Source organism: Procambarus clarkii, chromosome 16, assembly GCF_040958095.1.
Source record: "Procambarus clarkii isolate CNS0578487 chromosome 16, FALCON_Pclarkii_2.0, whole genome shotgun sequence".
Lineage (NCBI taxonomy): Eukaryota > Metazoa > Arthropoda > Malacostraca > Decapoda > Cambaridae > Procambarus > Procambarus clarkii.
This window is the reverse complement of record NC_091165.1, coordinates 36,111,457-36,124,145: the sequence shown is the minus strand read 5'-3', so window position 1 is coordinate 36,124,145 and position 12,689 is coordinate 36,111,457. Positions and strand designations below refer to the sequence as shown.

General features: G+C 42.7%; 1 protein-coding gene across 1 annotated transcript; it reads left to right on the top strand.

The window, feature by feature from the left end:
- The first annotated feature begins 753 nt into the window (after window positions 1–753).
- Window positions 754–12,067, top strand: LOC123760177 (G protein-regulated inducer of neurite outgrowth 1-like). Its single transcript, XM_045745685.2, has 2 exons — window positions 754–1,612; window positions 11,871–12,067. The coding sequence occupies exons 1-2, from the start codon at window positions 754–756 to the stop codon at window positions 12,065–12,067; spliced, it is 1,056 nt and encodes a 351-aa protein (XP_045601641.2).
- The last annotated feature ends 622 nt before the right edge of the window (window positions 12,068–12,689 follow it).

Sequence of the window (12,689 nt, the reverse complement as noted above, 5' to 3'; positions counted from 1 at the left end):
ATTATTATTATTATTATTATTATTATTATTATTATTATTATTATTATTACTTATGTGATTTTTTGTTTTGTTTATAGGCTAGAACCTGAGACGTGTGAATGTGTGAGATGTATGAAAGGAAATTACACCAAGTGCAGACGAGGAGTCACAATAACGGGGCTGAAGTATGGTGACCAGACCACACACTAAAAAGTGAAGGGACGAAGACGTTTCGGTCCGTCCTGGACCATTCTCAATCGAGAATGAGAATTCACAATGGACTTGACAATGGTCCACAATTACACCAAGTGTTTCACACTCTCCTGGGTGCTTGTTAAGGTCTGAGTGTGTGGTTAGGACAAGACTTACAGCTCAACGTCTAATGAGGTCATTAGTGGTTGGGTTGTAAGTCTCGTCGTTTGTTATCAAATGCTAAACTAACACTTTGAATTTTCTTATCATCTACGGCGCTAATTACCAAACTACCTTTTTTTAATCCTCTCGCTAAACCATGTACTTAACACACACATGGAACAATCCTGAGAAGAATGTCAAGATCTTTGGTGACTGAAGTCAACAGGAACGGAAAATAAGTCAACAATCTCCGGTCGAAATTGAGATTGACCAGAAATTTTTTAATTATCAGGAGAAAGCGCCAAGCCATTACGACTTTATAACACATGGAAGGGGTAAGGTTAAGGATTTGGGGTGGGACGGGGGAGGGGGGAATGGTGCCCAACCACTTGGACGGTCGGGGATTGAACGCCGACCTGCATGGAGCAAGACCGTCACTCTACCGTCCAGTCAAAGTGGTTGGACGGTAAAATCCAGCCTTCTCCCTTCAACACAGGGAAGACTCCTCCCTTCAACACAGGGAAGACTCCTCCCTTCAACACAGGGAAGACTCCTCCCTTCAACACAGGGAAGACTCCTCCCTTCAACACAGGGAAGTATCCTCCCTTCAACACAGGGAAGACTCCTCCCTTCAACACAGGGAAGACTCCTCCCTTCAACACAGGGAAGACTCCTCCCTTCAACACAGGGAAGACTCCTCCCTTCAACACAGGGAAGTATCCTCCCTTCAACACAGGGAAGTATCCTCCCTTCAACACAGGGAAGTATCCTCCCTTCAACACAGGGAAGACTCCTCCCTTCAACACAGGGAAGACTCCTCCCTTCAACACAGGGAAGACTCCTCCCTTCAACACAGGGAAGACTCCTCCCTTCAACACAGGGAAGACTCCTCCCTTCAACACAGGGAAGTATCCTCCCTTCAACACAGGGAAGTATCCTCCCTTCAACACAGAGAAGACTCCTCCCTTCAACACAGGGAAGACTCCTCCCTTCAACACAGGGAAGACTCCTCCCTTCAACACAGGGAAGACTCCTCCCTTCAACACAGGGAAGACTCCTCCCTTCAACACAGAGAAGACTCCTCCCTTCAACACAGGGAAGACTCCTCCCTTCAACACAGGGAAGACTCCTCCCTTCAACACAGGGAAGACTCCTCCCTTCAACACAGGGAAGACTCCTCCCTTCAACACAGGGAAGACTCCTCCCTTCAACACAGGGAAGACTCCTCCCTTCAACACAGGGAAGACTCCTCCCTTCAACATAGCAGTGTTGAAGGGAGGTGAATGTTATTGTTATACGATTTCTTCAGAAACAAACAAATCGTATAACAATAACACTCCCGCCGACATCTGGCAACTGTACGCTCGTTGCCATAGTTCATGACCCGACGATAATCACCTGAAATTCCTCCATTTTTAATACCTGTCCAGATCTTGTATCGGGAGAATTTACTTCCCTATTTTGTAATAGTCTACAAATTAGCAAACGTTGCTGTTTAATTCTATGTCACAGTTGTTTATATCTATATCTGTAAAATATATTATTGCCTGTTGGTTTATTGGAGGTGAACGGCCAGACGCTGGGAGCTAGTCTCACTAAAGTTTGCAGGGTGACAGGTCTTTGGATGGGGTGGATCATAGTCGAAATCTTTTACACCACGTTTGACTTAAATGGTAAAGCTTACTAACTTTCGATCTCGCTTAAGATAAGACGTCATCCTCACTATGATCATAAAGATGAAGTGAAAAGGTGCTGATTAGAGAGGTGGTGATAGGTAAGGTAGGTGGTGAAAGGTAAGGAAGGTGGTGAAAGGTAAGGGAGGTGGTGAAAGGTAAGGGAGGTGGTGAAAGGTAAGGTAGGTGGTGAAAGGTTAGGTAGGTGGTGAAAGGTAAGGGAGGTGGTGAAAGGTAAGGGAGGTGGTGAAAGGTAAGGGAGGTGGTGAAAGGTAAGGTAGGTGGTGAAAGGTAAGGGAGGTGGTGAAAGGTAAGGAAGGTGGTGAAAGGTAAGGGAGGTGGTGAAAGGTAAGGTAGGTGGTGAAAGGTAAGGTAGGTGGTGAAAGGTAAGGGAGGTGGTGAAAGGTAAGGGAGGCGGTGAAAGGTAAGGGAGGTGGTGAAAGGTAAGGTAGGTGGTGAAAGGTAAGGGAGGTGGTGAAAGGTAAGGGAGGTGGTGAAAGGTAAGGGAGGTGGTGAAAGGTAAGGTAGGTGGTGAAAGGTAAGGGAGGTGGTGAAAGGTAAGGAAGGTGGTGAAAGGTAAGGAAGGTAGTGAAAGGTAAGGGAGGTGGTGAAAGGTAAGGGAGGTGGTGAAAGGTAAGGAAGGTGGTGAAAGGTAAGGGAGGTAGTGAAAGGTAAGGGAGGTGGTGAAAGGTAAGGAAGGTGGCGAAAGGTAAGGAAGGTGGGGAAAGGTAAGGAAGGTAGTGAAAGGTAAGGGAGGTGGTGAAAGGTAAGGAAGGTGGTGAAAGGTAAGGAAGGTGGTGAAAGGTAAGGAAGGTAGTGAAAGGTAAGGGAGGTGGTGAAAGGTAAGGAAGGTGGTGAAAGGTAAGGGAGGTGGTGAAAGGTAAGGAAGGTGGTGAAAGGTAAGGGAGGTGGTGAAAGGTAAGGGAGGTGGTGAAAGGTAAGGGAGGTGATGAAAGGTAAGGGAGGTGGTGAAAGGTAAGGAAGGTGGTGAAAGGTAAGGAAGGTAGTGAAAGGTAAGGGAGGTGGTGAAAGGTAAGGAAGGTGGTGAAAGGTAAGGAAGGTAGTGAAAGGTAAGGGAGGTGGTGAAAGGTATGGGAGGTGGTGAAAGGTAAGGAAGGTGGTGAAAGGTAAGGAAGGTAGTGAAAGGTAAGGGAGGTGGTGAAAGGTAAGGAAGGTGGTGAAAGGTAAGGAAGGTGGTGAAAGGTAAGGAAGGTAGTGAAAGGTAAGGGAGGTGGTGAAAGGTAAGGAAGGTGGTGAAAGGTAAGGGAGGTGGTGAAAGGTAAGGAAGGTGGTGAAAGGTAAGGGAGGTGGTGAAAGGTAAGGGAGGTGGTGAAAGGTAAGGAAGGTGGTGAAAGGTAAGGGAGGTGGTGAAAGGTAAGGGAGGTGGTGATAGGTAAGGGAGGTGGTGAAAGGTAAGGGAGGTGGTGAAAGGTAAGGGAGGTGGTGAAAGGTAAGGGAGGTGGTGAAAGGTAAGGGAGGTGGTGAAAGGTAAGGTAGGTGGTGAAAGGTAAGGTAGGTGGTGAAAGGTAAGGAAGGTGGTGAAAGGTAAGGGAGGTGGTGAAAGGTAAGGGAGGTGGTGAAAGGTAAGGTAGGTGGTGAAAGGTAAGGGAGGTGGTGAAAGGTAAGGAAGGTGGTGAAAGGTAAGGGAGGTGGTGAAAGGTAAGGAAGGTGGTGAAAGGTAAGGAAGGTAGTGAAAGGTAAGGGAGGTGGTGAAAGGTAAGGAAGGTGGTGAAAGGTAAGGGAGGTGGTGAAAGGTAAGGGAGGTGGTGAAAGGTAAGGTAGGTGGTGAAAGGTAAGGGAGGTGGTGAAAGGTAAGGGAGGTGGTGAAAGGTAAGGAAGGTGGTGAAAGGTAAGGAAGGTGGTGAAAGGTAAGGAAGGTGGTGAAAGGTAAGGGAGGTGGTGAAAGGTAAGGAAGGTGGTGAAAGGTAAGGAAGGTAGTGAAAGGTAAGGGAGGTGGTGAAAGGTAAGGAAGGTGGTGAAAGGTAAGGAAGGTGGTGAAAGGTAAGGAAGGTGGTGAAAGGTAAGGAAGGTGGTGAAAGGTAAGGAAGGTGGTGAAAGGTAAGGAAGGTAGTGAAAGGTAAGGGAGGTGGTGAAAGGTAAGGTAGGTGGTGAAAGGTAAGGAAGGTGGTGAAAGGTAAGGAAGGTGGTGAAAGGTAAGGGAGGTGGTGAAAGGTAAGGAAGGTGGTGAAAGGTAAGGGAGGTGGTGAAAGGTAAGGGAGGTGGTGAAAGGTAAGGGAGGTGGTGAAAGGTAAGGAAGGTAGTGAAAGGTAAGGGAGGTGGTGAAAGGTAAGGTAGGTGGTGAAAGGTAAGGAAGGTGGTGAAAGGTAAGGAAGGTAGTGAAAGGTAAGGGAGGTAGTGAAAGGTAAGGGAGGTGGTGAAAGGTAAGGAAGGTGGTGAAAGGTAAGGAAGGTGGTGAAAGGTAAGGTAGGTGGTGAAAGGTAAGGGAGGTGGTGAAAGGTAAGGATGGTGGTGAAAGGTAAGGAAGGTGGTGAAAGGTAAGGAAGGTGGTGAAAGGTAAGGATGGTGGTGAAAGGTAAGGGAGGTGGTGAAAGGTAAGGGTGGTGGTGAAAGGTAAGGAAGGTGGTGAAAGGTAAGGATGGTGGTGAAAGGTAAGGAAGGTGGTGAAAGGTAAGGAAGGTGGTGAAAGGTAAGGAAGGTGGTGAAAGGTAAGGATGGTGGTGAAAGGTAAGGAAGGTGGTGAAAGGTAAGGAAGGTGGTGAAAGGTAAGGAAGGTGGTGAAAGGTAAGGGAGGTGGTGAAAGGTAAGGATGGTGGTGAAAGGTAAGGAAGGTAGTGAAAGGTAAGGGAGGTGGTGAAAGGTAAGGGAGGTGGTGAAAGGTAAGGAAGGTGGTGAAAGGTAAGGAAGGTGGTGAAAGGTAAGGAAGGTGGTGAAAGGTAAGGAAGGTGGTGAAAGGTGAGGAAGGTGGTGAAAGGTGAGGAAGGTGGTGAAAGGTAAGAAAGATAGTGAAAGGTAAGGTGAAAGGGTAGGTAAGTTATGTCTGGTAGGTTAGGTTAGGTAAGTTACATTAGGATCTTCTTGAGGTTGTCTAATGATAATTTCGGGGCTTAGCGTCCCCGCGGCCCGGTCCTCGACCAGGCCTTCTTTTTGTTACACACTCCCAGGAAGCAGCCCGTAGCAGCTGTCTAACTCCCAGGTACCTATTTACTGCTAGGTAACAGGGGCATCAGGGTGAAAGAAACTCTGCCTATTTGTTTCCGCCTCCACTGGGGATCGAACCCGGAACCTCAGGACTACGAATCCGAAGCGCTGTCTACTCAGCTGGCAGGCCCCTACAGGACAGACTAAGTTAGTATAGGTAAGTTGCATTATTAAGTTATGGAAGTTAGCCCAAGTTAGGATGGGTAAGTTATGTCACGAAGGATTGGTTGTGTAAGTTCTATCAGGTAGGTAAGGATATGTAAGTTGGAATACATAAGTTAAGTTAGTAAGTCATGGAAGTTAGGTTGGGTCAGGATGGGTAAGTTGGGTTGGGGTAGGTAGGTGAGGGCAGGTAATTTGGTAAGTTATGTAAAGTTACGCAATATCAGGATGGGCAAGTTACGTCAGGTAGGCTAAGTTATGTAAGTTACAGCAGGTAGAAGAGGATATGTAGTTGGGATAGGCAACTTACATTAGGATGGGTTGAGTAAGTTACATTAGGATGGGTTGAGTAAGTTACATTAGGATGGGTTGAGTAAGTTACATTAGGATGGGTTGAGTAAGTTACATTAGGATGGGTTGAGTAAGTTACATTAGGATGGGTTGAGTAAGTTACATTAGGATGGGTTGAGTAAGTTACATTAGGATGGGTTGAGTAAGTTACATTAGGATGGGTTGAGTAAGTTACATTAAAAAGGGTTAGATAAGTTACATTTGATTGACGAATAATTCTTGGTAAGAAACTATAAGAAAAGAATGTGTTGGTACATATGTTACTACATAAATGTAATACTGGTTAAAGAACAGTGCTGGTAAGAAATAATAAGTGCTTAAGAAGAAATACATTGACACAGTTCTTTAAAAATAAATCTTGGTAAATAACTTAATAATTACTTTATAATAAATATATTGTAATTAGCTAAATAAACTGAAACTAAATATGTTGGGATCTATAATGCCGTTGATAATATTTGATAAAGAACTAGTTACTGAACGGAAGATACATTTGTACATTTGATTTTAAAGAACATGTAAGAAAATGCGGTGAACTTAGTGAACATGTGGAGGGAATATGAACGGAACTTGCAGAGAATGTGAAAACATAAAGAGAATATATAGATGAAGAGAATACATAGATTATAAGAAGAATGAACAACGAACTTGTGAAGAACATTCTGAGAACATGGAGCATGTGAAAAAGAACACAGAGAACTTATGAGAGAAGTTGATGAACATAGAGAACATGTGGAGGGAATATGACTTGAACTTGCAGAGAACATGAAAACATGAAAAAATATATAACATACGCGAAGAATGAACGAAGAACGTGTGAAGAACACGTAAAGAACATTTTGAGAACATGACAAAGAACACAGAGAACATGAGTGGAATTTGTATAAAACGTGAAAAATAATTCAAAGAACACTGAAAAACAGGCGAAAATTATTATTTGAACATACAGGGAACATGAGTAATGAGTATAACAGTTATACAGAGAATATGCTGTGAACACGGAGAGAATACACAAATACAGTAAGAGTATTGGATGATAGTTGTATTATTCAATTCTGGGGAGGGAGGGAGGGAGGGAGGTGTGGGTGGGTTGGGAGAGGGGGGGGTGAGGGAAGGGAAAGATAAAAGGGTGAGAGGGAGATTAGTGGGCGGACGAGCGTGGGGGGGGGGGATCATGGAGGGAGAGAGGGAGGGAGAGGGAGAGGGAGGGAGAGGGAGAGGGAGGGAGGGAGGGAGGGAGGGAGGGAGGGAGGGAGGGAGGGAGGGAGGGAGGGAGGGAGGGAGGGAGGGAGGGAGGGAGAGGGACTGAGGAAGGAAGGGTTGTGGGGGGGTGAGGGGGGAGATAAGGAGTGTTATGACCGGGTGATTATTGTGGGAAAATGTGACTCCTGGGATTTATTGATTTATTTTAATACAATTATTAATTTACTTAATAAATTCTAATTTATAATTTACTTTTAATTCATATATTAATTTATTTTTAATTCATAAAGTAATTTATTTCTTATATTAATTAATTTATTTCAGTAGCAGACTGTATAATGTTAAAGTGGACTTTATAATTTAAATTACCACAAATCGTTTCCTTCACAAGCTGGGGGGGGGGGGGAATATTATTTATATAGTTTATCAATCGAAATTAATCGATTGTAGACATTCACTGTTATTGGCAGACAATTGGTAGACATTCTTGGAATCTGGAATTAGTAGACATATTATTGTAATTGGTAGACATTCAATGTTATCAGGGTTAGACTACAAATTAGTGAATGAAAACGTAAACCTTATCTGACTAGAAGGCTTCAATGTTCTGGTACTGATGTAGAGCAAGTGGGTAGCCAGCCAGTCACGTGGACTCATTAGTAACTTCACTTCTCAGTTTACTTGCGGATGAGTTTACACCGTAAGTTTTGCCACATATAAATTATTTAGTTTGATGTATAACTAGCTGTACCCGGCCACGCGTTGCTGTGGCTCAGCAACGCGTGTGCATTGGTGAACAACAGCAACCTTCCCCTGTCTCCCAGACCTCCCCACCATTCACCCCTCAACCGTCCCTTCGTCCTCCCAACCATTCTTCACTTCACCGTCCCCTCGTCTTCCCCACCATCTCCCATTTCCCCTCCCCTCATCCTCCCAACCATTCCCCTCTTCCCCATCCCCTCGTCTTCCCCACTATTCCCCACTCCCCTGCTCCCTTGTCCTCCCCACCATTCACCATTTCCCTGTTCCCTCGTCCCCACCATCCCCATCTCCTCCGTTCCCTCGTCCTACCCCACCATTACCCCCCTCCTCTGTCCCCTCGTCCTCCCCCACCATTCCCCACTCCCTCCTCCGATTCATCCCAAATGATCTGATGTTCCCATCAGAAAATTGTGAACATCAAATGATCGGATGTTCCCCATCACTGAAATATAAGAAAAACAGTCCAAAAAACGAAATGAAAAATAATGAAAAATAAAAAAATAAACTGAGCTTACGAAATGAATGGTATGGTAAACAACACAGCTCAATTCCAACGCAATGTCACAAATAATAATTAAATCCATATGAAAATAAATAGAAATATGTTAAAATTCAATATGTCAAAACAATCAGAAACATTGAAATGGAATCATAACATATTTAATATAGTGTTTGTTGCTCTTACATACAACAGATGGCGCTGTTTCTTAAAAAAAATAATGTTTTTACCTGTCACAGGTGTGGCATCTATAATTATACTTACGAAATGAATGGTATGGGATAAACAACAAAGCTCAATTCCGACGCAATTTCACACAAAGTATTTAAATCAAAATGAAAATAAATGGAAATCTATGAAAAATTCTATTTATCAATGCTCTAGGAAACACTGAAATGGAATCGTAAAATATTCAGTATAGCATATGTTGCTCTTACGTGCAACAGATGGCACTGTTTTTTTTTAAGCTGTTTTTACCTGTCACAGGTGTGACATCTATTTAGTAATTATATAAACACACCCACGTATTCGAATGAAACTACTTGTCAAAATTTCAAAGGAATCAGTGAAAAACTTTCGGAGATTACAGCGTGTGTTGCTCCTACGTCCAACAGATGGCGTCGTTTTTCAAAAATGCATGTTTTTTTCCTGTCACTAGTGAGGCATGTACATAGTAGATATATAAAAACGCGCGCTTATTCGAATGCAACGTTGTGTCAAAATTTCAAAGCAATCGGTAAAGAGGTTTCGAAGATTTCCCCTCACATGAAAAACACAGTTAAAAAAAAAAACATGTTTTTTCCGTTCACAGACATTACATCTATATAGTATGTATATAAAAACCCGCTCGGATGCGAATAGAACGTTGTGTGAAAATGTCAAAGCAATCGGTGAAGAACTTTCGGAGATTAGCGATTATGAACAAACGAACATTTCCATTTTTATTTGTATAGATGATAATAATCTGTAATAAAGAGATGAGATTGTTGCTCACCCTCGGATCTATTGTTTACATACAGCGTAACTATTAAAGTATAATTACACAATGAAATAAGAACGTTACAAATCATTTAGTATACTGTACGGATGTAATGCCTTCCTTGGTGCGACGGTGCCGATTTGTGCTGTCTAAGACTTCGACAATAACCTGTTATGCACAAGTACACGACACGCTCGAACTGTCCAGAGTTAAAATGGCTACTCCCACCCCCTCGCCACCCCCCACCCCCGCATCGGCTGTTCTCCAGATGCGTTTTATCAAGAAGTGGAAAGAGGGTTTATATTTAAACTATTTTAGTACTGATAATTAAGTTGGTTCAAGGTAAATATTTTTTTGGTGTTTACAGTCCAGAGACTGAGGTTTAAAGAAGAATTCCCAATATTACTAGCTGGTGAATTTAATGGCGACGTGGCAATGATAATCCTATTTTCTTCCGGGGAAAATTCCACTGCAATCTTGTTTTCTTTGAATGAATAAAAAATATACTTTGGGTTAATTAGTTTGTAGTAAAGCAGCAGCAATATTATCTGTCTATTGTATTGAAAGTTAGTAAATGGTGTCGTTTTTTACGACAATTATTACCTGGTGAGTGATTATTTACACAAATAATTAAACAAGAGTATTAAAGGAGAGGATATGTTTACTTTGATAAGGAGAGAGGCGGGAGCCAGTCTGAGGTTCTGGAATAACTAAGTTTGATGAACATTGAACTAAGGCGGAGGTCAGGAGCTGAATCTCGGTAGAGATTCTCGGTATTTGCTTTAATTTATTTTACAATGTCTGAAATACAATGGGTTTAAATTTTAGAGGATTTGAACTGGAAGTAGCAAAGTTGTATGAATGATTTAAGGCGGGAACAAGAGCTGGAGCACGATAACTCTTTTTTTATTACTATGTCTGAAATAACTATGTTTTAAATCTCGAGGAAACTAATCGGTTAATAGCGGAGTTGTACCTTGAGGTACAACTCCAACTCTGTAGGAGTAAAGTAAGGCGGAGGACAAGAGCTGGAGCTCGGTAATTGCTTTTATATATTTTATTATGTCCGAAATACAGCGAGTTTAAATTTCAGGGTGATTGGACTGATAGTATCGAGTCTATGGGAGTAAACTAAGGCGGGGGACGAGAGCTAAAACTCGGTAACTCTATTTTATTTTCTTACTACGTTAGAAGTATGACTGTTTTTAATTGGGCCATAATTGGGTTTTTAGAAGCGAAACTACACATATAAATGTATACAGCCGGGTCCAAGAATTTTAGAAGCGAAACTACACATATAAATGTATACAGCCGGGTCCAAGAATTAACTTCTGATAATGTGAATGAATTTTTGAAAATATAAACTTACGTCAGTAGAGTTTAAAATAAGAACGCAGAGACGACTTAAACCCCTGAATTACCCTAATAAGGTTTCTTTAACAATCTCCTAATTAAACTGTTCTCTGAACATTGACTCTGAAAAATCTGCCAGAAATCAGGTGCCAGGGCTGCGGCGAATAATTTATTTATTTATTTATTTTATTTATTTATATTCAAAAAGGTACATTGGGTTTATGAGAGTACTGAGTACTGAAGATTTACATTCTTGTAAAGTCACTAGCATGCATAGCGTTTCGGGCAGACTGAAGTATTTCAGTCAGACAGACTGACTGATTCTATTTAGCCAGAATAAGACTGAAACATTTCACCTGAAAGCAGGTGGAAGGTCAGCGCCGACTTTTGCCTCGAAATTTTCCCCTAAGAATTCTTTAAGACATCAGGTACGATTTTTATCCTGAATTTCCCCCATAAGAATTCCTTAAGACATCAGCAGTAACTTTGGCCTCGAATTTCCCCCCTAAGAACTCTTAAGAGTTCAACAGTAACTTTTCCTAACTATCAAAAGTTACTGCTGAAGCGTACATCCTACTACCTGCGGCTACTGAAGAAATCACTGGGTGATCACCGAGCCTCTACTCTCGGGCTCCTATTTATCTTCCTTGTCCTTCCGAATTCTCTTCAGTGTAGAGTTCTTGCCATGGGGACCCCTCCTTGTGTACCAGTCCCCGCCTCGTCCTTAGGTGCGGCTACTGATGAACGTCGTCCTCTTGACGACACGTGACCGCCTCAGTGGGTCAGGCTCCTGGTCGCCCCGAGGCGAGGCCCTCGGCTCATCTTCCTCACCATCCCAGTCAATCCGTCTACATACGAGGCCAGCTTCTGGGCCACATTCCTCCTGGAAGTCCCGGGCTTAACTATTATTGGTTCTGGCCTTCTCACAAGCTTTAAAATGTCGAGACAAGCCCAGGTAAGAACGGGCGCAGAGACAGCACGTCCGCCACCTCTCGTTCTCGGAAATTAATTGGCGAAATTACAGACTCATTTTAGAGACACTTGGCAAAGTCTTTGAAAGGCTGGTCAACATGAGACTCAGAACGCACCTGGAAGACAATGACTTACTAATAAACACTTTTGCTTCCAGCCTCACCGGTCCACACATGACTCCTTAAATATCATGACCAATTACATCAGCATCAACCATAACCAGAGACTTAAGACTGTACTTATTACTAAAGACGTGTAGAAGGCCTTTGACACTGTTGGAAATGACGGCCTCAAATTTAGACTCTGAAGTAACTTTAATCTTCCCTTCATCACCACTAAACTATTTAGACAATAGGACTATGAGGATTAAGTTCCTCCGATGACACTCAGACTATATTGACTTACATGCCGATGTTTCTCCAAGGCTCTGTCCTTGCCCCGACACTTTGCATCCTATACATCAGCGACATCTCTGAGCCTATTAATCGCACTTCATTAACTATCTACTACGCTGATAAAATCACTTACTTTGTCGCCAGCTACTCCATAGACACATTATCACGGAAAGCACAAGAAGAACTCGATGCTGTAACAGAATGGGAGTATGACTGGACGCATTAAAACTAACCTCAACAAATCCAAATTCATCTAGTTATTCTGTAAAAGAACTGCACGCCCTCTTCCTGTTCAACTCTCTTCACTCTTTCCTACTCCAACTAACATTTTTGTATCTTCTTCCACTACAGTTCTTGGCCTCACACTTGATCAACACTTTCATACACACACTGCACAGAAACATGCACTAGCTCTCTAGGCCATAAGTAAATTATACAGACTTAGATTTGCCAAAGCTGATACAAAACTGCACCTCTATATAGCACTTATCAGACCTCTCCTAACATATGCTCCACTTGCACTTTCTTTAGCAGCACTCACTAATAAACTAAAACTTCAGATAATTAAAAATAGAGCACTTAGATATGTACTCAACACTCGATGGGAAGACTTCAATACCAGCGAAAGCCTCCATGACAGTACCTACATTTCTGCCCTCAATGTCTATTGGAAAGCTTAGCTAGACAAACAGATTGACAGACATAAACAACATGTCTCTTATCATGAACAACACATATTTTCTTCAACACACTCTTCAGACGTCCACGTAACACGCACGATCTCTTCTCCACTATCTATGATCCTCCTCCTAACTCTGTATTTCGTTGATTTCTAGTTCACAACACAC